The 25,388-nt window shown below is 40.0% G+C and overlaps 3 protein-coding genes across 4 annotated transcripts; 2 read left to right on the forward strand and 1 right to left on the reverse strand.

The window, feature by feature from the left end:
* Positions 1 to 319: 319 nt before the first annotated feature.
* On the forward strand, positions 320 to 8,481 carry GEMIN2 (gem nuclear organelle associated protein 2). Of its 2 annotated transcripts, XM_030240175.2 has the most exons (10): positions 320 to 495; positions 1,038 to 1,122; positions 2,287 to 2,376; positions 4,326 to 4,385; positions 4,542 to 4,652; positions 5,225 to 5,269; positions 5,972 to 6,040; positions 7,360 to 7,470; positions 7,673 to 7,731; positions 8,038 to 8,481. In XM_030240175.2, exons 1-10 carry the CDS (start codon positions 374 to 376, stop codon positions 8,075 to 8,077), a joined length of 792 nt encoding a protein of 263 aa, XP_030096035.2. In that variant the 5' UTR covers positions 320 to 373; the 3' UTR covers positions 8,078 to 8,481. The 2 variants fall into 2 exon arrangements, with proteins under 2 accessions (XP_030096035.2, XP_050831846.1); XM_050975889.1 differs by lacking the exon at positions 5,972 to 6,040.
* A 749-nt stretch (positions 8,482 to 9,230) lies between these two features.
* TRAPPC6B (trafficking protein particle complex subunit 6B) lies at positions 9,231 to 14,353 on the reverse strand. The gene is made up of 6 exons (XM_009101902.4): positions 14,019 to 14,353; positions 13,869 to 13,936; positions 12,701 to 12,818; positions 11,192 to 11,275; positions 10,079 to 10,172; positions 9,231 to 9,413 (listed from the first exon to the last, which is right to left on the reverse strand). Exons 1-6 carry the CDS (start codon positions 14,097 to 14,099, stop codon positions 9,382 to 9,384), a joined length of 477 nt encoding a protein of 158 aa, XP_009100150.1. The 5' UTR covers positions 14,100 to 14,353; the 3' UTR covers positions 9,231 to 9,381.
* Positions 14,354 to 15,050: 697 nt separating this feature from the next.
* On the forward strand, positions 15,051 to 25,037 carry PNN (pinin, desmosome associated protein). The gene is made up of 9 exons (XM_009101901.4): positions 15,051 to 15,216; positions 15,522 to 15,593; positions 16,249 to 16,317; positions 17,418 to 17,490; positions 17,574 to 17,668; positions 19,564 to 19,645; positions 21,261 to 21,416; positions 21,499 to 21,637; positions 22,646 to 25,037. The coding sequence occupies exons 1-9, from the start codon at positions 15,104 to 15,106 to the stop codon at positions 23,929 to 23,931; spliced, it is 2,085 nt and encodes a 694-aa protein (XP_009100149.1). The 5' UTR covers positions 15,051 to 15,103; the 3' UTR covers positions 23,932 to 25,037.
* The last annotated feature ends 351 nt before the right edge of the window (positions 25,038 to 25,388 follow it).

Consider the following 25,388-nt stretch of genomic DNA (forward strand, 5'->3'; position numbering starts at 1 on the left):
TAAAATAAGAGCGTACTAATAGGCGAGCTTTAAAGAACCTTTGGCAAAAACCACAGTGTATTAGAATAATGGCACAGAAGCTAATGAAGGACGTTATTAAAGGTTTACACCTATTCACCACAAAAATAACCTAGTTTGACGGGCGGTAAATTGGCAAACCCCTGTCTGCCACTGCTCCTTGGCCATCTTTCCTTTATTCCCCTCCGGAGGTTTCCAGGGCAACCAAGACGCCCAGAGCGGACCGTGACCCACCAGCGCCCGGGGCCCGGCCCGAGGGCTCCGCGGGAGCGCCGCCGGCCCCGGCCGGGCCCGCCCCGCCGCTCTCGCGAGAGCAGCGGAACCGGGCGGGCTCTGCCGCCGGGGCGGCGCGGCCATGGAGCCGGGCCTGGAGGAGCTGATGCCGCGGCTGCTGCCCGTGGGCGACTGTGACCTGGCCGAGGACTTCGACCCCACTGTGCCTCCCAGGACGCCCCAGGAGTATCTAAAGCGTGTCCAGTGAGTGGCGGGGCGAACGGGCCGGGGCCGGGGTCGGGGCCGGGCCCGTCCCCTCTCCGCGAGCAGCGCGGCAGCCGGAGCTGCCCGGGCCGGGCTCCGTGTCCTGGCGCGCCAGGGCGGCCGCGGGGTGCTGCCCTTCGCCGGCAGAGTCGGTGTTTTACACACCTGCAGGAGGGGCGGAGGGGTGGGTACCGATCTCTTCCCTCTCGTGACGGCGACACGACTCGAGGAAACGACATGAAGCCGTGTCGGGGGAGGTTTCAGGCTGGATATCAGGAAAAGATTCTTCACCCAGAGGTGGCTGAGCACTGGAACAGGCTCCCCAGGACAGTGGTCTCAGAACCAGGCATGCAGAGTTCGAGAATCATTTGGACAGCGCCCTCGAGCACAGAGTGTGATTTCTGGGCTGTCCTGTGCACGGAGTTCGACTCAATGATCCTGACTCGTCCCTCCATGCTTTTATGAGTATTTCAAATACATCCGGCATATATCGACCTGTTACAGGAAAGAAAAAATGCAGCCCACTTGATTCTGTTTTGTAGGATTGAAGCAGCTCGATGTCCTGACGTGGTCGTGGCTCAAATAGATCCCAGAAAATTGAAAAAGAAGCCGACAGTAAACATTTCAGTAAGTTTGAGAGCTTTTACACGTTTTGAGAGGGAAATAAAAGGGGGAAGATGTTACTATAATGATGTTTGTATTAATTTTGGGGAGTCATTGGCATAACTAAATGGCACTGCTAGATTCTAAAAGCTTCTACAGAATTAAATGTGTTTGAAGAAACCCTTCTCATCTGCTGGGTAACAGCAGTCTTTCTCACTGATTAAATTGATAATCCCCATACTATTCAATACACAACAGACTATTTTACTGTCTGAGGAAATCAAATGTTGCATGAAATTTTACAATTGTTTAATCATAAAACCTGCATACATTTTAGAAGAAAAATATATCCATACCTGTCTTTGGGTTTAAGTCTATATCTAGTATAAGGGTAGTAAGTGCAGCTAAGCTTTACTAAAGTTAGATGAAATTCTAGCACCACTTCTTTCCTTTTGGGAGGAATATTTTATTGGAACTTTTCCGTACTTTTCCAACAAATCTGTTGAAGCAGATTTTTTTGTTGCTGCACTGCCCTGCCACCTTGGTTTTTAATCTGCTTTCAAATAGTTTGCCTTTCTCCAATGACAATGATGTAATCTGAGATTTCACTATAAGATTTCTCAGAGAAAGTTTCTAATACTGATCTGACCTTGTCACTTCTGTAGCCATTCTCTTCATCTGTCTCGTGTAGTGACATTCTTAAACACTTGTAGAAAGATTTTGTTTAATAACCCATTCATGCTAATCTTTAAAGAGGTTATATCTACTTCACTATCAAGCTTAATTTTCTAGATGGCTTTATGGTCCTCAGCTTACTGTCTTGACAGGTAGAATGCCTAAGATTGATAGTATCTGTCCCAGATAAGGAAACAGCATCCTGCTTTTTATGAGCAGGGAGATTAAAGCAGAACAGTTACTGAAAGGAAGACCCTAAGTAATTCTTTGACAAAGTATTTTGAACACTTAGTTTTCCTTCTTATGTACATATGAAAAGAGTTAAACAAAAAAAATTTTGTCTAAACCAAAATCTTAACTCAGCCTTGGATATGGTCATGAAATTACCTTTCTTAGATGAAGATTTCAAGGATATTATTTACCTGACAGTAAACATTTACTGATTTTCTTGTTTTTAAGGTTTCTCCTTATAAAGCTCTCTTTACATTATAATCATCGCCAGTGTTTTCTCAGATTTCTGGATGTCAGCCTGCTCCTGAAGGATACTCTCCAACGCTCAAGTGGCAGCAGCAGCAAGTGGCCAATTTCTCAGCTGTTCGTCAGGTACAAGATAGTCTGTGAGGGGTCTTGCACAGTCTGGATAGAACATATCTGTGCTCTACAGGGGATAATCTTATATCTAGTATAGAAGTGTTGTGATTCTGTAGCAGGATAGATGTTTATAGGCAAGAGTTTTACGTTCTTGGAAGCTAATTGAGCATATATTGTGTGGCTTTTAAACCTCTGATAAAACTCTTGAGAGTCACATTTAAGAAATTCTCCTTCAACAAAAATATGTTTATTTTGAGATTAAATGCTATGGCGTAGTTGAGGAAGGACAAAAACCTCTATGATGTACTGCAGTTATATTAAAACACTGTGCTAGCAGGAAATGTTCTGCAGAACTCAGGGTGAACTAAGAGCCAAGAGGATTCTAACCCATCAGGAGATTCATAAAAGTCCATTCAAACAGTCCATTTAGGCACTTGTTGACAGAGGTGGTGACCCATTTTGAGGAGACATACTAATTTGGTAAACTGTATCTGTAAGTTTGTTGAGTTAGCACAGACTTTAATCTTTCCTGATATATTGCACCCTGCTTGAAGTAGCACAACAAGAACAGAAAATTAAGCACTCTCAAAGGGTAGAGGTTCTAAGTTCAACTAAGCTTTACTAAAGTTTTAAACTGAAGGAGGGTTGATTTAGATTAGATATAAGGAAGAATTTTTTTACAATGAGGGTGGTGGAACACCAGCACAGGTTGCCCAGAGAGGGGTGGATGCTCCATCCCTCAAAACAATAAAGGTCAGATTGGATGGGGTTTTGAGCCTGATCTAGTTGAAGATGTCCCTGCCCATGGAAGAGGGGTTGGACTAGATGGCCTGTGAAGGTCCCTTCCAACCCAAATCTATGATTCTTCTATTCTCTATGCACAGTTCAAACAGGGTGAAATGGAAAATATAATAAAAATGTAGGTAGAGGTCATTTGTGACTCCAGTGCTGCAGACAGCATGTTTACAGTACATTGATGCTGCACTGTAGGAGTACCTCAGGTACTGGGGTGTGACCAACTAGGAGCTGCTCTAGCACTGAACTCTGCAGGAGCTCATGTACCATATTTTTTTCAGGGAGGAAAATTTAGTGAAGGAGGAGATCTGTACCACTGCATCTACATTGTAAACAGTAACTGAGCTACCCCTGTTTCTGCGAGGGATCACATTGCATCCTGTATATTAGGCACAGTCTAAAGTTTTAGCAAAACTAAGGAGACTGACATCTAAAGGCTTATTCACTGAATAGCTATTTCCTTTATGCTCAAATCAATTGTCTTATCAGTGCCAGAATTAACACTGTGAAATATGAGACTATCCTAAAAAGTATTTAAGTAAGAGCAGCAGAATTCATGTGTTCAACTACTGCATCAGCTGCTGTTACTTTGAGTGTTTTTAGTGGTCTTTTGTACAGCTACAGGAACAACCAGAGTGGGAGATAAATTCCTTCTGCTACAGAACATTTACAGCTCTCTCTCTACAAGTAACTGTTAAGCAGGCCAGTCTGTTTACACAGGTTTCCTGCCAGGTAGAAGAAATGTGCTAAGAAAGCACACTTGCCTTCTTTCAAACAATTCTGTAGATCTCTGATACAGATACAGAGTACTGTTGGAAACAGGATATTGGCTTTGTGTGTGCTTTTGGATTAAATCAAAGTGGATTTTTTCTTAAGATCGTTCTAACAAGAAAAGTCTAGAAGACTCTTAAAGCTTACTGCGTCAGCTTAACCTTCTGTAATAGACTTCAAAACACCTTCAGCTTTAACATTACTTCCAAAATCCCAGCATGAGATTCTTAATTACATTTCGGCTAAGAGGCATGGGAATTATTTAGCTAGTTGTGCTGGCTATACATCTGCTGATTTATAGAAAGTCATAAAATATGCTTTTCATACATTTGTGGCTAGGGTAAAATATCTGCAGAGTTAAACTGGGATTTGACTATGACTATTTAATTACTCAGAGCCTGAACAAGCACAGGAATCACTGGCGGTCACAACATTTGGACAGCAATGTTACTATGGTGAGTAGAATTCATAACCATGTTCTGTGGTTTGTTTTCCCTGTTATTGAATCCAGTTAATCTTGCTTTATAGTTGCATGCAACAATTTAAGTCTTTTCTCCAGTGTCTTCAAAACACAGTATTACACAGTTTTCATTTCTTTTTATTTAATTCAGCCAAAATCAGAGGATGAAGAAGGCTGGAAGAAGTTCTGCCTTGGGGAAAGAGTATACTCAGAAATAGATGCACTGTCTGATAATGAAAATTTAGGAATTGATTACTTGAAGGTGAGTATAGGACGTCTAGTTATTTTTCAGCAGCTATTTTCTAGACTAACTACCAGAAAAAATTCTACTGTCCATTACCACTTTGTGCCAAATGGAAAGTAAGCTCTGGTGAGCCCAGGAAGTCCCAGCGTACATGGTTTTTATGCAGAAGCCAAGTGAAGCAGGAATTAAATCTATGTTTTCTGTCAAAATTTGAAGACTTCCTTCATCTCTTATCAGCTAAAGTCATTACTTTGTTCTCACTGAACAGAATGGAAGCTTTCTTCATAGTCTGCTTTAGTGTTTTGTTGCATAGTGATATGTGGTTAACCCTCCTTACCCTACACATGTTCTTTACTACATCATTTTTGTAAAACCAAAACTTTAGCAAGTAACAGTAGAAGCAAGGTGCTCTGATACTTCACTGGACCTTCAACTTTATTGAAGATACTTTTTAAATAAATTGCAACGCTCAGAACAGACTTTCAAATCACTACAAGTGTCTGAACATCAAATTAAAATCTTAGTATGTTCTAAATTAGAACAAAGATGTTTGTGATAATGTTTGCATTTTCCAACTTGCTTCTTTTCAGGTGGGCTTTCCCCCTTTGCTAAGTATTGTAAGCAGGATGAATCAGGTAAGCCTACCTCTTAGAATCATAGTGACATTGCCTAAATCATTATTTCTCATGTTCTGTTGCAGAAGGCTTACCTATTTTTCTTTGCCTAGAGTAGGCATTTGTTTATTACAAATTCTATTAATTGGACACTTAGAAGGAAAATATGTATTTGTTATCTCACATTCAGCTACAAATAACTTTACAAGCATAGATTGTTCATTACTAGTTCTGAAAGTATTTTGTTGTTGTAGTTTCTCTATAGCACATTTAATGTTTGAATTTTTGCTGAATACCCCCAATAGGTGCTTTACAATGTTTTTAAATTTCTGATTTAGTGTTTTAAGTGCAGTCCTTCCATTTGATTGTGAACTTCTATGTACATTGCAAGGCTAGAAGAATCACACTTAGCTTTCCTTTACTACATTTCCCACTTGCCACCATTATACACAACCAACCAACCAGTCAGTGTGATCCTTCTTTCCTAATCTCTAGCTACTTACCCATAACTTTTCATCAACACAGACAATTAATTCATTTCATACAAAGTTCTTTCCAAAATGTGGTTCTTCAACACTTACTTTACCCTTACATGTAACTTAAAATTGGAATAAATACTGTGGAGTAGAAATACTTTTTATATAATAAAATCTTTCAGGTAGAAGAGCAGCAAAACAAAACCTTGCAGATACTAAATTGTCTCTTTCTGTTCCTCTTTTGAAGGCAACAGTAACCAGTGTCTTAGAATACCTGATAAACTGGTTTGGAGAGAAAAAATTTACTCCAGAACTGGTAATTTTTACCTTATTCTAACTACTTGCACATGAATACATTAAACAACAAATAAATTGCTTGCAGTTTTCTATTAAATTATTTTAATTTTCTAAAGAGTTCTCTAGATGGTTGTATCATATTGTTACTTTCAAAACTTTTTTGATTAGATACTGAGTATTCACATTTGTTTTAGGAAGACTAAAATTATAAAACTTAACAGATACAGACATAAAAAGTACTACCCAAACTCCCTGTGTATCTCTCCCTTTGTATTACTCCCTTTGAATCACTTGCCCCATAACTTCAGCCACGAGGCTTGGTGAGTAACGAGGTTTAGGAGAGGAGAGAGATCACAGCGGCTTTGGTTCTGTCAGGGTGCTGCACACTTTTTACCAATACCTCCAGTTTAGTTTGGAGGTGCATTACAGTGTGCTGGCAAAGACACATTTAATCTTTCACATTAAGCACAGACCAGAAGGCTTAGCTGCATTCATAAGGTGACAAACCTAGCAAGAACTCCTGATTGACAGGCTACATTGGCATGGAGTTTGGCCTCAACTAGATTGACCAGCTATGTAAGGGCACCATATCTACAAAAGACCTTGCTGGATGGTCTCCTTCAGTACCACAAAGAAAAAGAGTAATAAAAATAACATGATGCTTAGCATAGTTTCACTGGTTTTTTTCAGTCACTTAAAGACCTTTCATGTTCTGTCCTTTCCTGTAGAAGATTGCTTTCTTTCTAACCAGTATATATGTTACAGATAATGTGCACAATGACTTTTAGGTTAGGTCCCAGAATGAAGGCCACTAGACACTGTGATTAAATTATGAAGTTAGACTGGTACCAGAAATTAGGTTTGTAAGAATGCAGTAGAATTCAGAGATGTAAAACTCAAAGGACGTATTTTCACAGTGGTGCAAATCTTAAAGATCTAACCACTAATTCCATAAAGATCTGAGTTCATGCATTCAGTCTTCAGGAATGATTTTATCACAGATTGTGAAGTTAAACATTAATAGCCAAGTAATAGTTTAGATATTACTAAAATAATCCTTCTTTCAGACTATAATAGCATCAGCTGTAATAATTTATATCCTAGCCAGCATTCAAAAAAATGCCAGGAAACTAAGGAGTAGGGCTCACAAGAATCTTTAGATCTAGAGACACAGAACTCACTACCATGTAGTATCTAATATGGTTTTGAAAATTTAATTATTTAACACTTGAATGCTGTTTTGAGACCTACACTTCAGTCCTGCTCTATATAACATTAATTGCTTGAATCTTCAAGGAAATGCTCAGAATTAAAACTTTGTTATTTGAACCTTCACAGGGTAGATGGCTTTATGCACTGTTGGCCTGCCTTGAAAAACCTTTGCTACCTGAAGCTCACTCCCTTATTCGACAGCTGGCAAGACGATGTTCAGAAGTCAGGGCACTGGAGGTAAGAGTTAATGTAATTGTGCAGAGGACTTGGTGAATTTAGCAGGTAAAGAGGATCATTTTTCAGAAGTCTTAATTTTTCATGTCTTTAGTTTGCTTGAGAATGTATGGAAGACTACAAATACACATAGCATGGCTTGTAACAGCTTCTCTATTTGACACAGCTAACAAAAGAATTGCTGTAATATTTCTCTCTTTTCCAGGAGAGCAAGAATGAAGAACAAATATCAGCTCTGAACTTGATAATCTGCTTAGTTAGTAGGTAATGCAACTTATACACCTCAACCAGTAATGTATGTCCAGCAAAAATGTGTGATTATTTGTACTAACCCAAATCCTTTTAAAAGTGAAAGTAAATAAAAATACCCTGGGCCAATGCAGCAAATATACTTTGCTGAAAGGATTTAAGATACACGTAAGAACAAAATAAGCTTATTCCTGTCTTCAGATGAGCCCCCTGAACCATGAAGCCATAATTATGATGACATAGAAAGCAATGGGTTGGACAACTTGAAGTAAGAAATATGATGCTTTGGAGGTTTCTTACCATATTCCACTTCATTCCTAGGTACTTTGATCAACGTGACCTGGCTGACGAGCCTTCCTAGGCTGTTTAGAGAACATCCAGTATTTTGCATTGCCACAGCATTACCAGAGTTAACAGCAAGACACTGCACTGTTCAGACCTCAAGTATTACACAATCCCTTAAGAACACCCTCACACTAATGCATTTGGGACAGCTGTAAATAACTTCAACTGAGTTTTAGCTGAGATTGTCAGTGTCTCCAATACCATCATCAGCATCATTGTAAAGTGGTAACTGAAGTGTCCAGGATGATCTCTCAAGCTCCTGTCTTTGTAAACTACAGTCTTGGTTAGAAATTTCTACAATCTGAGTATCTATGGACACTGCTATGAAGTGATATCTGAGGTTACATTACAAATTATTCTTTTTCTAAGAGACTTATTGAGGACTTTTTTTAATAAAAGTAAAGGATTTTAAAGACCGTTCTTAAATGTTGTGGGTTTTCTTACTCCATATTATTTAATGGCAGCCTTCCTATAGAAATCTAGATTTAGGGCTGAATGTGTTTTTTCAAGTTTTGGTGCCTGAGGTCTAGCACTGCTTAGCAGTTCAACTACAGCCAGTGTGTTACTGAAACAATTGGTTCAGTAAAATGTAAAAATTACTACTTTTTGAGTAGTACATTACAGAAGTAAACAGCAGCTAGCAATTAAAATCAATTAATATTAATACTGAGTTTATAGACAACAAGGTGGAATAAATTTCCTTCTTTGGCCAGTATAGATGACCTTAGGTATAAATCATTCTGACACAAGGAACAGTTGCTAATTTCAGGGACAGGAGAAACTCTTGAACTATGTAAAAACAAGTTTTCTTCTACTGCCCCGAACTACAATCCTACAAAGGTCTCCACCTAGTATCTTTAATGATGTGTGAGCTGTTAGCTCCTGTGTTGGGCTCCATCAAAGAAATACAAAAGCAATCACTGCCTCCCAGTTCAGAGTGAATGGGGAAGGGTAGCACTTGTGCATTCAAGTCGGGCAACACAACATGCATTTGTTTCTTATTCAAATTTAGTCTTGGTCAGGACTTTTCTCTGTTCTCAAACTCTGTCTCTGGTCTTCCAGGCTCTTTTGGTAATTGAAATGTTTTGCTGAATATGTAGAGTACACAGTTTTACCATGTATAAATTATTACTTTAGTATAGAATAAATCTCATACCAAGACACAAGCATAGTGTTAAGTTATTTCTATGAGCATTTATTATATATTTTGGAATTGTGCTGCACACTGCTATAATTTACATGTTATATACAAGCCTGAGCCAAGATAGTGAATCCACATACAAAGGCTTTTTAAAGTAGACACCCAGATTTGAATGTGCTCTACATCTTCTGTATCATCACCTGAAATTTACCTGCAGGAAAAGCAGAGTCAGATCACATTATTACCATTAGAATTATTTCTCCAAGTAATTATTTTCTTGTAAATTTTTTTTCAAATAAATAGTAAGGAACATTTCAATCTTACAGTTTAATTGTAAGCAGTTGAGCCATTATTTAAATTTAGCATTAATTAATTGAGCCATTGTTTAAATTTAGCATTTAAATTTTAATTCCATGCTGAACATCTTCTCTCTTTTCGTCTGTAAGTTGACCATGTCCCACATCACAGAAGTTTTGTCAGCTAAACCTAACATTTGTGCTAAGTCTGAGCAAACTTTTAGTTGAGCAGCTTATGTAGTTACAGTGGTCTTTGCTTATTAATATCCTTAATGACTTCTGTAGAGAAAGAGCTTCACTTGTGCAAATAACCTGGACACACATACTTACACATCTGATACTTCTAAATGTAAATACAACTTTTATGTTTTGCTTTCCACTCAACATCATGGAGGTTTATCCTCTGTCAGTCTTTTCTAAATACTAAAGGATATAGTAGCAAGTCATATCCTTAAGTTCACATGGACTCCTATGGCCCAGCAGCTTCAAACAAATCCCACTTGAAAAATGCTTTTAACAGCAACACAGTCAGGAAAGTTACCAAGTGAGCTAATAATTGAGTACTCCAAGTACTACTTACATGCAGGCATTGATGAAACTTCAGCTGTTACAATACTCTTTATTCCCAGATTTGATAGGCCTCCTCTGATTAGTCCACAGGTGAATGCTAAATACTAAATAAAAAGTTGCACTTCAATTGAGTGTTAACAGTGAAGCTTGTTGATAAAGATTGCATGTAAGTACTCAAGAACACAATACTTGGACAACAAAAAACCATGGAGGTTTTGAGAGACTTTGTCAGGTCTCTAATAGATATCTCAAATATTTGGTAGAGCTCACTACACAGATTGTTCTCATTAGAGGCAGTATTTTGAGTCACCCTCTCTTTCCATTAAACCTGTAGGAACTTAATATCCTTAAATCAATTATTCACAAGACTTGGCAGAAATTAGCAACTGGTATTGAAGTCAACTAAGGAGAAACAGTCCAAGACAGCATTCTTGTGTAGGCCATACCTTAGAATACAAACACCTGTAGATATTTTAAATGTGTGTTGCAAAATAGAAGAAACATTTCATTTTCACATTTCAAACACACTGAAAAAAAATTTCCAAGGACAGCAGCCAATTGGCAGGACTAAGATCAAGAATTAAGAAACCATAAAATAGAACTGAATGTCCCATTTTTAATCCACCTGAACCAAAGTGCTCTATGATAGGTTTTGCAGAGGGACTGATTTTACCTGAACTATTACCATAACTCAGCATCTGCACTCAAAACTATTTTATTGGTGGAAAATCCTTCTGAACATTCACATCATCTCAGAAGCTTGTTTTATGTAAAAAATAGCATCTTCCAAATGTGTTTAGGGAATTTTTAAGAAAGTTTCTGAAAACACAGGCTTCCTGAAGAGAAAGAATCTGTGTGACAGTGGCAGACAAGCACTTACACCATGAAGTAACTCAAATGTAACGGAAGCAAGTTTCACAATAACCAAGACCATTTTTCAACTATAAATCAAATCCACTGTTCTGAAACAGGGAGCCTTTCTAAAAAGCACACAGGTTCTGAAGGCATATCTTTAGATGCCCCTCAGAAGTTTCTATTTAATTACAATATGTATAGTCATTAACAGATGAAGGTAATTAAAATGAAACTGGTAGACCCTCCCCCACATAGAATCGAAGGGTACCTTTGGTGCATGTTCTAAATACTGCTTTCCTGCAGACATTTGTGTCAAGAGACGGAATTTATTGTCTTGAAGGACGTAAATACCCTGTTTAAAAGAAAAAATTGAGGGGTTTAGTTAAATGTGCAGTAATATAAAATCCACATTTTCTGTGAATGGATTTGATTTTTAGATAAAATACATATGATCTCAGGCTGAAAAATTGACATATGTGATTTACATTTAAATTGTATTATTTACTTACAAGGAATAGCAAAAGAAAGTATACTTAATTGTGAGTATACAAAAAAACCCCTAGATAATAATGTGATCAGTTACCCCTAAAAAATGTTGATGTACATTTCTTATTGGAAGAGTCCTTCCAGTGATCAGAAAAAATAGTTCCATACTAGAAAGTCATTGGTAATGTATCAAATGCATACTGATTTTTACATTCAAATCTCCATCTTCATTGGGTTTTGCACATCTCTATTCTTATTCTCAAATTCAGTGGGAATTATTTTTCTTAATAGCAGTACAGTCAACAACGCACAGCAGACAAAGTAAAAGTCTGGTGTTTTCTACAATACAATTTAGTGCAACAATATGCATCCTAATAAATTAAGTATAAACACAGTATAGCTTTAACTACACCTGCCATGTCAAATTCCTTGCTACTGACTGTGCTACTTCAGAATTTCATTAATTAAGGCTGTATGTACAATTAAGACCTTAAGCTCAATACTGCAGCTTTTTTGAATTTAAACCCCAGATTTCTAAACTAATAATTATTTCTTGTTACTTGACAAGTCACTGAAAAATAAAATTTGGCACAATCATTGTACAAATTCTCTTCTTCCTAATTTGATACAACAGGGAAATGGCCATAAGAAAACCAAGTGATACAATTAGGAAAAAGATTTTTTACTCTAGTAAAATGGCTCCTTAGTTATTTTGATCTGGCATTAAGAACTTTGGCTGTTGATACAGGAAAGCACATGGACACAGCACAATCTCACCAACATGCAAATCTGAGAAGTTTCTCCACTGTTTCTTATACAAGTATTTTCAAGAGATTACAACTGTCTCAACTGCTGAAAACTCTTAACATTCTTCAAACGAAAAAAATCACTTTACTGTAGCTATTCTATTTAAATAGATGTTTAGAGAGTCACATAACTTTTTCACTGTTTTTTTAATAACATTTATTAAGAAATAGATTAAAAAGTTCTTGTCTTTTTTCAACTGTAATCATTACTGTCCTTTCTGTAACACTGCAACAGTGCATATGAAATTTAAAGCATTTGGTCTTTTCAAACAGTGGCAATAAAGACATCATAGGCAATTATTAAAGTGCATTCTAAAGCTACATAATAATATGAATATTGAAAAACACGCTTTTTAAACAGAACAAATATGGAACCTTTTGGGTTTCTTATCTGGTGATTAATTCTAGACCAAGAAAAACAAAAAAATGCACTAGCAACTCAAAACTCTCACCACCTTTCTAATCTTAATCTACAGCATTAGTACCTGGTGATTAGTCCTTAGGTTATCTATTTGTTTTTTGAATACTGTTGTCCAAAAGTCTTTGCAAATGAACTTCATAATATCTAATTCATCCTTGAACCTGGCAGTGTCTTTTGTAAACCTAAGAGAAAAGTGAGAAACATATCAGTAATGATGATACACATAACCTGACCAATTAAACAAAAAAATGTTTTTAATGGTACTATAAAACATCATTTTTGAAGTTATTATAGAAATTAGTTTTCCAACCATCGTACAGTATCATTCTAGCCTCACTGTCCATTCATCAAGTATTTTAATTTAAGAGCAACACAGTGTTATCTTAGTATCTGCAATATGATAGCAGAATAAGTTGTTTTAATTCCAGGATCATCAAACATAGCTGAGCTGACATACAGAAAGGTGGAAAGTCCTCCATCAGTTTTATCTTCAAAAAAAGTATCTAAATAGAAGATAAACAAAATGCTCACACCTATACTACTTCTTGAAAGGTGTCCTTCAATTTGGGAAAAGAGCTCTAACATAGCAACAAGTATATAAAACTTGTTCCCATTTCTCAGAAGGAACTTCTTTCTTTTGCTTATTTCGGATGCTCATTGAGGGTCTTTATCTGGCACCAAAGAACCACTTTATTCAACAAAAACATGACTTTAGAAACCCAGGAGTCTGCACACGACCTCGGTACGAGGGTGCTGGAGTTGCATCGCCGGTCCCCAAAGGGCCCGAGCTGCTCAGTCGCGGAGTCGCAAGGGCTGAGGACACTTTACAAAAATTAAATAGAGTAAGGACCAATCATTAAATTGTGGTCAAGAAGCAAATCAAAAAAAGAATGAAGCCACAAAACATACCAGAAGCAGCAAACGTGCAAAAGTCTACACAAAGTAGAATTAAAGATAATTCTATGTATTAAAAGTAATACTGTACTCTGACTCGGTTTTCATGACGGGAAGCACTAGGAAAACAACACACTCCAAAACCGTCCCGTGATACACAAAGGCAGGTCCCCACAACAATGAGATACGAAAACAGGAGATGCCAGAACAACTGACGGTAATAGGAACGCACTCTCCGTCCAGCCAAACCACTACACCTTCCCAAGCAGGTGTGCTTTACCGGCTAGATGAAAGCCCCGAGAACGAGCAGCGGCTGCTAGGGCCCGGCGGGGACTCACCTCTCGATGAGCCCCTGCCCGACGCGGAAGCCCATGCTCTCCAGCTTGGTGGTGCAGCGCCCGTTCTCCTGCAAGACACAAGGAGCCGCGGCCGCAGCGTCAGCCCCAGCCGCTGCCGGAGGGCCCCGGGGCGGCCCCGGCCCCACTCACCCCTTCGCCCTGCTCGGCGGCGCGGTACAGCCCCGCCACCATCTCGCTATGCAGCAGCAGGAACAGCGCCTCGTCAGCCATCGCCGGGGCCGCCGCCCCTTCCGGGCGGGCCCGGACACCCGCGGGAGATCCCGGCCGAGGCCCAGCAGTATCGGCCGGGCCTATCTCCCCGCCGGGAAAGCTCTGGAAAGGGCCTGGGCTCTCGGGTTAAGGCTCTGCAGAGTCAGCGGACTCGGGCGCCGCCGGCAGCGTAGGGCCCTGAACGAAGCCCGGAGCCTAGGCTCAAACGCGCCCCTCCCGCGGAGCTGCCCCGCCCACCCTACTGCTGGAGCAGGCGGGGCGCGCATGTGTCACTGCCTTTGAGAGGGCGCCGTGCCTCCGCCTGCCGGCCGCGGAGAGCCACAGAGCGACCTCAGCTGCAGCCGGGAAAGAGCGTGGTTTAAAGGCTCGCCGCCGCCTCGGCGCCGTGCCTGACGCGCGGAGCGGAGCTGCCCTGCCGCGCCGCTCCGGGCGGGTGTGAGGGCAAGAGAAGCCCAGCACGCGCCGCCCGTCAGGCCGCCATCGCAGCCAGCGCCAAGTAACGCCCCCGTCTATTGGCTTGCCGGGCACAGGCGCCTCTGGTAGCTCAGCTGTGATTGGCTCTCGCCCGAGTGTGCCCGCTCCTCGGCCCCATTGAGAGTGGGAAAGCGGGATGTGTCCAGGGCGGGTGGGAACAAGCGGCCTCGAAGTGGTTTTATGATTGGGCTACAAGGAAATGACGCTTGAGTTCTTATTAGCTGTGTGTCATGTCACTCCGGCGGCCCCCTTCATTAATTCGTCGAGCTGGCAGGCAGAGCTTTCCGCTAGTTGGGCTGCCGGGATGCCAGTCTGCTCCCGGGCTCTGTGATTGGTGACCGCTTTTGGCGAGCCGCCCTGGCGGGCGTGCCCCTTCCTCTCCTGCCCGGTGATTGGCGGTCAGAGGGGGCCACGGGGGTGCGATTGGCTGCGCCGTCCGGGCCCGCGGCCACCGGAGTGGGCGGGGCCTGTTCCCCCTGTTTCCCAGCGCTGCCTCGCGCGGGGCCCGGCCAGGCCGCGCGGCGGGCGGGATGGCGGTGGCGGTGCGCGCGCTGCAGGAGCAGCTGGAGAAAGCCAAGGAAAGCCTCAAGCACGTGGACGAGAATATCCGCAAGCTCACGGGCCGGGACCCCAATGATGTGAGGTGAGTGAGGCGGGGAGCGCCCGGCGCGCCGCTGTCCCGCCAAGGAAGGGCCGGGCGGCTGGGGGGGGGGGGGGGGGGCGCGTCGGGCCTGCAGAACGGGCGGCGCGGAGCTGGCCGCGGGTCCCCGCGTCCCTCTGCGGGCCGTGCCCGCTCCGTTGGGGCGGCGATGGGAGAGCTCTGCCCCGCGGAGGTGGGGCACGGCCGCGGAGCGCAGGACGGAGAGACCGCAGGCCCGTTGGGCCGGGCGGGCAGCAGCGCCCCGGGGCCGGGCAGGCACCACTAACAGCGCTTACTTTCTCTTTCAGGCCCCCTCAAAACAGGCTGTTAGCCCTCGCAGGCCCCGGTGGAGGTAGAGGGCGTGGGAGCTTATTGCTAAGGTAAGGAGGCGCAGGACGGACAGTGGAATTTCATCCATCCTTTCCCTGGCAGTGGTTCGTGCCATTGCGCTGAGTGTTGTGTGTTCCTCGTTTACCTCCGGTGCTCTCTGCGGTACTGTTTGAATGAGCGCCAGAGCTGCCCTGCGGGGCTTTGGGGGTTAAGTTTAAAGCGCCTTTTCATTTTAAGTTGCAACAAGTCTAAACGGGTGGCTTTCCCCGACCTTCTCCGCTGTTAGGCTGAAAAATAAGGGGAAACGTCAAAATGAAGGGAGATTTTGTGTGGTGGCTGGGATCTTGTCTTTGAAATCCTTCAAAATCAGTCTCTTGCTGATTTAAAAACTGGTAGGGTCTCTAGGAGGGATTTTAAAATACATGTGGATGAAACCACATCCTGAAAATTACTGCAGATAAGATTATTTGAACACAATGGGATGCTTGTTTCAGTGTAGCTACTCAGTTAAATAAGTGCAGAAGTTCAAGGTGAAATTAGATGGTTCACAAGCAACTGCAGTACTGACGGTAAATGGTGATAGAGCTGAGTAAAATTTATGTTTAATCATGACTGTAAAGCAAAATTATAGTTTAATTGTGCAAACTTGAAGTGGTCTAGGCATTAACCTAACTTGTTCTAAGACCACAAGTGTTTTATTTTTAGGCGTGGATTCTCGGATAGTGGAGGAGGACCCCCAGCCAAACAGAGGGATCTTGAAGGTGCATCAAGTAGGTGAGTGCAAAAACTAATGCAGCCAACTTGCTTTTCTGAATGAGAATTTGTAACAGTAAACCAGAAACTGGTACTAACTGGGGACTTTCACTGTCTTCTTTGGAGATTACTTATTGAAGACTTGTTGGGAATAATTTGTGTGACAGCAAATCACTCGGTGAAATCTTTTTCATACCTTAGAGCAACATAAAGATGGTAGTAATAATATAAAGATATAGCAATACAAAGATTTTTTTTTGTTTGTTTTATTTTGTGTACTATCTGCTATATTATATTCTTCTTAGTTGTGATATTTGTTTGCAGTGCAAATTAATTATGCCTGAGACCTGTTCAATACATTGAATACAGGAAATGTGACAATGGACTCGGGTTTGAGTTTTCACATCTGGTTGCAAATCCATCAGATGTGACTGATAATAGTGAGCTAAAGTGCTGTGGGCACTTAATGTGCAGTGGTAGTTCTTGACCAAAGCAAAGCTAACTTTGGAATTTTTGAGTTAGCAGAAAGTGAAGCTGGGAAACAGGAAAGTGCTGTGCCACAAAGCTGAAAAAAACTTCAACTTCAATTATTTATTTTAGGATTATTTATTTTATTTAAATTACTTATTTTAAGTTGCTCTTTATTTAAACCTTAGTTCATACATGTCTCAAGTGGTAATCCATCTGCTTTTCTCCCATAGGTATTTGGTAGGTATTTGAACAGCATTTCCTGTTAAAGGAATTGCACCAACCTTTCCATGTCAATGCATTTAAATCTGTCTAGTGATCCCTTTATACCAGCAGCCATTTTAGAGGTTTCTGGAAATCCACAGGCATTTAAAATAAAAATTCCAAATGTATTTTTTAAAGGCAAATATGATATTTGCAGATTCTTCTGTTTTTATTACTCTGCAAGTTGTATTAAAATTTAAACTGTTCTGTCTCATTGATTTTCATAAACAATAGATTATTTCTGTTAAATGTTAGCTACTGGTAGTTGGAACAGTGGGGAGGTTCTCACCAAGTGTTGGTTCTTCTGACTAGACATGCTTGTATTTTTCTCATTCTGGAAGAGATTCTCTCCTAAATTCATGTTCTCTGATGCTGGCTTTCTTCCTCAGGCTGGGTGGAGAACGTCGGACAAGAAGAGAATCACGCCAAGAAAGCGACGCAGAGGATGATGATATTAAAAAGGTAATACATAGTAAATGGAGCTGTGCAAGAGGAGACCTACCTGCAACACAATGAACAAAGTAATTTGTTTTTCTCTCTTGTAGCCAGCGTTGCCATCTTCTGTTGTTGCTACCTCCAAAGAGCGAACACGTCGAGACCTTATACAAGATCAAAATATGGATGAGAAAGGAAAACAGAGGTATGCAGAAATCTCTTTTACACAAACATGGTACTTTTGAGTTCTACTGTAGAAAGTAGCTTTAGATTTAAAAGATATTGCACACAAGCTGTTGTGTATCAAAGATTATGTTGAAGAGTCACCATTATGGTATAAAATTAAATTTTAAAAGTATTCTTTGAAATTACTTCACAAGCAGCAACCTGTGTGGTGTTCTCATAACTGACGTGGATTCTACTTTTCAGGCCACCTACAGGAGCAGGTTTGCTAGTGCTAGTGTTTTAACGTCATTTGAGTAAGACAGAAATATCTGTAGCTTCATGTCTTGGATTATTACAGCTCTCTTGGCTCATCGTTTATTTTTTGGTTGAAGTAGGGTTTTGGATATGCTTCCTCACTCCCTTTGACTCTTTTTTTTTAATTAAATAATTCCATCATGTTTCTTTTCTCGTGCTACTTTGATTTCTTACTGTGTGTACAGTCTTGCCTTCATTTCACCTGCTGCTTTTTAGATTCCTCCTATGTCTGTCTCCTTTTTCCTATATTGTATTTTTCTCAGGGCTGGTAAAATTCTAACTGAAATGCAGCTCTATTGGTAAGAGCTATTGAGGTATTGGAAAATCAAATTTGCATCTGTGTTTGACCTCGTGGACTGCATCCATTTCAGACTGCAAGTCACCTGGTGCAATAATAGTTATACCCCAAATAAACAGAAGAATTAGAACTGGTATAAGGAACTATGGAAATCTTCTCTGATAAGTCCCCACAGATCAACTGGCACAGAAAACTGGAACTTTGCTTACTTCTTTTAATTATAACCCCACTTCAAGACTTCCTTTACTAGGTTCTAATTGTTTCCCTTACAGGGAGACTTCAAAATTCTTACTGAACTTCCTAGATCTTCAGGCACTAGAAGCTTGTTGCCTAAGAATTGTAGTTTTACTGCTATTTAGTTCAGTAGTCTCTAGGGAGATGAGAAAATCAGTATTAGTCTCTATGAATTTGGTGGAGGGAGGTTCTTTAAGAGGACAGCATCCCCTGAACTCCTGATTTTGCTCAATGTCTTCTGGGATGTCATTCATATACAAATGCACTTTCAGTGATCTCTGGCTTTCAATTTCTGTTCCTGTTTCTATTATTTAATATACTTTTACCTTTCCATGTGAGGTTTGTGCCGCTGTAATAGAGTGGTACTTAGGGAAGATTGTAGCATTTCCTTTCTCACTTGATCAGGTTCAAGTCAAATAAGAAAGTCTGCATCAGGTTGTAACGACTTAATTTGGGATTGAATAAAAATCAATTGAAGGTGAAAGTCAAGAAACTAGTTCTTGCTCAGAAGAAGGGAATTTGTTGAAGAATTTTACTTATTTTTCTCAAAACAGCACCTAATTGAATAAGAGCAGTTCTGTTTTCATCCCACGGTGCAGTGTCTCATTGTTGAGCAGCTCTGATAGATAAACTTTCACTCCCCTGTGGCTCCATTTCTCCGTAATAGTCTAAGCAGATTGTGGAGAGGAGAGTGTATGCTTTTTAGAAACCCCAGTTTGCTCCCTTATTGATAGCTCACACTGTATTTACTTGACTTTTTTCTTCAGTCCTCTCTGCTTTAAGATTTTTTAAAATATTTTCTTCATGTTATTATTTCTAGATGAAAAATGTGCAGGCTTCCAGTTCTGCCTGTGCTAGCTGTTCTGTGTTACGCATAAGAGCTGTGTCTTACTCATAAGCAAAATGATATGTCACTGTAAATTATATCCTGGACTGTTGGCAGAGTCAGTATGTTTTCTGTTGATAATGGCCTTGGGTACTACTGGGCCTTGAGGTGGAAAGTTTCTCCAATTATTTATACAAATAACAATCTCAGTACTTGAACTGAATCTCAAATTTCTTTTTGTTGTGGGTTTGTTTTTTTTCAGGAATCGACGTATATTTGGCTTGTTGATGGGCACTCTTCAAAAATTTAAACAGGAGTCCACAGTTGCTATTGCTACTGAGAGGGTACTTACTTTTAATTCTATTAGATTGTAAATAATAAAGCAAAATTGTTTGGTTAAGTTATTTCAAGTAAGAATGAAAGTTCCCCACAGTGTAGGTTGCAGGTGCAGCGAATTGGTGAGAGTGCATGTAGGTTTTTGGTTTGTTTTTTTCAGGGGAATGAGGGTGGGAGGCAGGAAAGGCATTCTTATTATGACTTTTTAACCCTGTTTCTGACTTTTCTGGAAACAAAAAGACAATGTTAAATGGAATTTAATCAGTTAACTATGTAAGAAGTCATAGGCTATTTCTGGAAATAATAGTGATGCGGTATGATCACTGTAAGCAGTGCCTACATTGGTGTGTTTCAGATGTTTAAATTACAACCAAGTATACAGAAATCCGTACTTGGTTATGCTGTCTGTCTAAAATTGTATTTTCTGCTCCAGTACAGATAACCAGAATTTCTGATCTTAATAAATAAATGTGTGATTGTACTGAAGCAAAGGCTTTGCATAGCTTAGTGATTACTTTAAAAAACTTGTGTATGGGATGGTGGCAACTTTATTCCCTTTTAATTTGTGGTATTTGTTTACTGTGGCACTAAATGAGTTATTCAGTTAACACTAATAACATTTAGATTAAAAGCAATGTTTTAAAGTTTGAATTTCAGCAGTCCAGTTGAAGCAGATAGAAAGAAAGATAGAAACTTAAAACATTTTCTGTATAGTATCAGCAGAACTGACTCACAGTGCTGGTATTGATTACTTTGAGATGCAGTATTTGGGTGGTTTACCTAATTTGTCATGTGGCACATAAGACCAAAGTTCACTTTTGCCTGCTTGCATTAGAACAAAAAGCTGTTTATCAGGATGGTCTAGAAACATGGAGTCCCTGTCTAATTTATAGCAGTATGTGTTTGCACAAAGAGACTTTGAAGAGTTACCTCTCCTTACAAAATTTTCTGAGTACCTATGGAGATCTTTTTTTGTTCATACATGTACACTTGCTATACATCAAAGTCGAGGCCTGAGGAGTTTTACAACACAGCTATTTTGTTGTCCAGGCAGTAAATTCCAATTTTTTATGGACAGTTATTGTACAGTTTGAGTACATGGCTGTCTCGGGCATACAAACAGCATTCCTGGATAGTAGTAATTTATATAATTAGCAATTAATATACTGGAAGTGTTCACAATCTAATTTTTGTTGGTCACAAACACCAATCTGCAGTCCTTCATTTGTTTCTGGAGGAGTTTAGTTCTTTCTCTCCCAAGTGGGAAATTTACCTGATTTCCCTGGTAGCTCAAATACATTCCTTTTATTTTTCTGCCACTGGGGAGAAAAACCCAGCATATTGAAGCTTATGTTGAAAATTTAAGTCCAAATTGAAAGATAGTAAAGCACACAGAAATTCACTGTGTGCCCCATAACTGTATAGTTAAACCAACAAAAAGTAAGGTGCCAGCAAGCAGTGACACTCTTTTCTTCCATTAGCTGTAGTTCAGGAGGTATTTCCTAATGTGTTTTTAAGAATGCCTTTAATGGTGTAAATAATTGAAGATTTTTAAGTGGATCAAACTAGAACACTTTCTCTTGATGTAGAAAAAAAATAAAGATTTGATTTCATGTATTTTAGCAAAAGAGAAGACAAGAAATTGAGCAGAAACTTGAAGTGCAGGCAGAGGAAGAGAGAAAGCAAGTTGAAAATGAGAGGCGAGAACTGTTTGAAGAAAGACGTGCTAAACAGACAGAGCTGCGGTTATTGGAGCAAAAGGTTGAGCTTGCTCAGTTGGTGAGTTTTTGTTTTGGTCTTGATCTTTCTCTTGTTTAAACTATTCTTGTGTATCTCAGGGTTATTTTCTTTCATTTCTCAGCAAGAAGAATGGAATGAACATAATGCTAAAATAATTAAATACATAAGAACAAAGACAAAACCTCATTTATTCTACATACCTGGCAGAATGTGTCCTGCTACGCAGAAGCTGATGGACGAGTCACAGAAAAAGATGAATGGTAAGGGTCTTTGTGATACAAAGGTCCTTGTTCTTGCCTCCCTTTGTTTGCTATACAAATTTATTTTAAGTCTCTGCTTAAATACATTAATTTCATGCTTAGGACAAACTATTTTCGTAAATGGGTGTTCATCATAAGTGGAAATTAATCTTTCAGTGACTTATCTTGAATGGGATTTGATTCTCTTACAAGAAGTCAAAAGTTGCATATGCAGAATTTCAGAGGAATGTGTTTAAAACAGTCCTTTATATTGGCTTTAGTACCGAGATGTATCCAAGTGCAGCAACTTCATTTTTGAAAAGGCAGATTCTGTGAAGATGCAAGGAACTGCAGGTGTTTACGAAGCATTTGAGAAGTATTTTCTTAATCGTGCCATTATAAATTTATGATGATTTTTTCTTACCTCAATGTGTGTTCATTTGTTTCACAGGATGACTATATTTTTCTTTTGGAGAACATTTAAAATGCTCCGATTGATGGTAGTCTTACTGTTCTTTTTTTATTAAACTAAGAATGTATTGGTTTGTTTTTTTTTCATAGGTGCTTTTCTTTGTTTTGTTGGTTGGGGGGTAAGAGAAGATAACTCACCTGTCTGGATAGCCTACAGTATTAAGCTTTCTTAACACCTAGCTAGCTTTTTGCTTTTTTTGACTGTCTTTTGTTTGCCTTAGGTGGTATAACCTTAATAGGTAAATACTGGGAAATTAAGGTATTCTTTTGATATACTGTTGGTTGGTTTGATTTTAATGAAGTCAAAAAGTTTTTGTTAGCTTAGATTTAGGGCTTTACTGTTTGAATACTCAGCTGAGCTTACTCTCCCCTTTGCTTTGTTTTCTTAAGGTAACTAGCAGTCTGTTTCATTATGCATGAATGGCTTGCTACTTCAGAAAGGGCAAGGTTGCAATGTTTATAAGTTGAACAATTTGATAACTAGCTCACAGTTAAAGGGTAAGTAGACTTCAGTGTCTGGAGATTATCTTAACTATTATTTATGCATTTATTCCCTAGCGCTCTTTGAAAGCAGGAGAAATGAATTTGCAGAGCAGATTAACAAAATGGAGGCCAGACCCAGAAGACAATCTGTGAAGGAAAAAGAGCATCAGGAGGTGCACAATGAAGAAAAGAAGGAAGAACAGAACAAGGAGCAGGAAGAGGGTAAGGTGGCTCAGCAGGTGGAAGAGATGGAGACAGGTAATCAGCACAATGATGTAGAAATGGAGGAGGTAGGGGAGGAAAAGGGAAAAATAGGTTCAGGTTCAGGGCATAGCGATGCAGAAAAAGAACAGGAAGAGGATGAGCAGAAACATGATATAGAGATGAAAGTAGAAGAGCCTACTGAGGTGAGGGAGAATGACAAGCAACAGGATGGTCTGCATGAGGAGGTCACAGTTGTAAAAGAGGAAAGTGAAAACATTCAGCCTGTGGATAATGATCAGGATGTGGCTGAAATGAATGAGGCAGATAGTGTAGAACCTGTAGAAAATGAAAATGGCAAAGAAATAGAACCAGAAACAGAGTGTGATGCTCAGCCAGAAAAAGTGTGTAATGTTCCTTCTCCCAAGAAGGAGAAGGGTATCAAAACAGAAAATAATGCTGAACTGGAAGAAACACAGGAGAAAACACCTGAAGCTCAGACAGAATCTGTGGCTGAGGCTCTATCTCAGCCACAGTCTGTGCCACTAGCACAATCACCTCAGTTGTCTCAGTCCACTCAGGATACAGAGCCCCAGACAGACAAGGATGAAAATGCTGTGGTGTCTGTAAAGGTGGTTGAAGCCCAGGCAGAGCAGAATCAGACACCGAGTGCAGAAAGTAAGAGTAAGACTAGGAGTAGAAGCAGGGGTAGGGCAGGGAACAAAACTGGTCATGCCCGTAGCAGCAGCAGTAGTAGCAGTAGCACTTCAAGCAGTACTACCAGTGCAAGTAGTTCCAGTACTGGCAGCAGTTCCAGTCGGAGCAGTTCCACCAGCAGCAGCACTACAAGTGGGAGTACAAGCAGGGACAGTAGCAGCAGTAGCTCTAGCAGTAGTGAGAGTAGAAGTCGAAGCCGAGGCAGGGGGCATAACAGAGATAGAAAACGCAGAAGGAGCACAGACAGGAAGCGCAGGGATGCTTCAGGAGTAGATAGAAGTCACAAGTCCTCAAAAGGTGGTAGCAGAGATACTAAAAGCTCAAAGGATAAAAGTTCAAGGTCTGACAGAAAGAGATCTATATCAGAAAGTAGTCGGTCAGGCAAGAGAACTTCACGGAGTGAAAGAGACCGTAAATCAGACAGGAAAGACAAAAGGCGTTAACAGAAGAGACCAAGCTTCCTTAGCCTAATCTTTGCAGCAGAAGATTATTTGAGTGAAAGGATTCCTTGTAAGGAGGAAGAGAAGGCTGCCTTAAGAATTGCATGCTGTAAAAAATCTTTTGGAAAAATGCAGACTGTTTACCAGGCATTCTTGTACTTTTTACATAATTTTGTAAAAGGTTACTTACCAAAAGTATGTGAAGTTCCTGAAAATGTAAAAATAAAAGATTAACACTCCTTTGCATCTTTTTTTTAAATATCCTGTACTCATTAAGATCCTCTGTATATTTTAATAGGTAAACCTTTAAAGTAGATGTGATAATTTCTTCTGTATCATACACTTTTTTTTGTAGAAATAAATGTGCATTTTAAATAAATTGTTTGAGATGTCCTGTTGACAATTAAATTCCTCTTTTTAGATTATATGTAGGAAGGCAGCATTGCAGGAAATACAAAATTTTGCCTTTCCCCTCTATTCCTTGCAAGAATGAGAATTTTAAGGCCTAGTAAAGCAAATAATCTCTCCAGTGCTGGGTAGGAACGCAAAGTAATTGATTTGAATCTATAGTTTTTGTTTTCTTCTGTAACTGCAAGCTCTTAGTCAATTCTGTCTATCTTCCAGTTTTATAAAAATTTCCTATCCATAGGCAAGCAGTAATTAAATGGGAATGTTAACACTGGCCAAGGTAGCTCAAGTCAGTCTGGAAAACCACTCTTACCTGCTTTCTGCAGGTGCTTTGGTAGTATTTGCATCTATGTTCTACATATAGCTAATCTCTTCAATGATGATCCTTGTTTTGGTGGCCAGTGGAAGAAAGACTTCAGCTTGCTTCTCAGCCAGGATTCTTTTTGTTTTAGTTGCAGACTAATCTTTGATCCCTTCATACCACTAGGAATAATTACATTGCAGTGTTGGAGTTACTTGGGACTACCTGATACTAATGTTGTGTGCGTGCAAGAATGCTTTCTGAATGTATTTAATAAACCTAAGGTGGTATAGTGTTATCTATGAAGGTGAATACTGTTTTTATATAATTTTGTATGGAAAACAATAACATCTGTTGCTTTGTTCTGTACATGTGCAAATAAATGTGGCTTTGTAGACTACTTACTCACTCGTTGCCTATGATCTTTTCTATTAACAGGTGTATTACCTTAGGCTTTCTACATTTAAAGTATGAATTGTAATTGCAGGTGGCTGTACCTTACGAGCTCTGTATCCAAAGTTATTCTTAAGACTTTTAATTGTCTCTTAACTGACTATGAAAGTGTAGTGCTCTCATCTGTGCTGTCTTGGCAGGAAGAGAATTGTGTTATCTGATAGGCCAAATCACAGACCAGGAAATCCTAGAAAGATTTCAGGTGTACGAAATGCCACGTACACCCCATTTTTCTGGAAGGTAGTTGCTGGGCTCTAACTTGGTGTCAGTTTTCATCTGAACTCAACAGTAGTGACAC

Source organism: Serinus canaria, chromosome 5 (genome assembly GCF_022539315.1).
Source record: "Serinus canaria isolate serCan28SL12 chromosome 5, serCan2020, whole genome shotgun sequence".
Lineage (NCBI taxonomy): Eukaryota > Metazoa > Chordata > Aves > Passeriformes > Fringillidae > Serinus > Serinus canaria.

Bases quoted from the DNA above. Each gene is read 5' to 3' on its own strand.
- GEMIN2 (XM_030240175.2), top strand. From the start codon at position 374: ATGGAGCCGGGCCTGGAGGAGCTGATGCCGCGGCTGCTGCCCGTGGGC. The intron at 2,377-4,325 runs GTACAAGATAGT...TTAATTACTCAG, and splicing joins ATTTCTCAGCTGTTCGTCAG to AGCCTGAACAAGCACAGGAA. The intron at 4,653-5,224 runs GTGAGTATAGGA...GCTTCTTTTCAG, and splicing joins TAGGAATTGATTACTTGAAG to GTGGGCTTTCCCCCTTTGCT.
- PNN (XM_009101901.4), top strand. From the start codon at position 15,104: ATGGCGGTGGCGGTGCGCGCGCTGCAGGAGCAGCTGGAGAAAGCCAAG. The intron at 15,217-15,521 runs GTGAGTGAGGCG...TTTCTCTTTCAG, and splicing joins CGGGACCCCAATGATGTGAG to GCCCCCTCAAAACAGGCTGT. The intron at 17,491-17,573 runs GTAATACATAGT...TCTCTCTTGTAG, and splicing joins AGGATGATGATATTAAAAAG to CCAGCGTTGCCATCTTCTGT.
- TRAPPC6B (XM_009101902.4), bottom strand. From the start codon at position 14,099: ATGGCTGACGAGGCGCTGTTCCTGCTGCTGCATAGCGAGATGGTGGCG. The intron at 10,173-11,191 runs GTACCCTTCGAT...CTTTTTATTTAG, and splicing joins ATTTAGAACATGCACCAAAG to TATTTAGCATTCACCTGTGG. The intron at 9,414-10,078 runs GTAAGTAGTACT...CTTTTCCTGCAG, and splicing joins AGTTTCATCAATGCCTGCAT to GTAAATTTCAGGTGATGATA.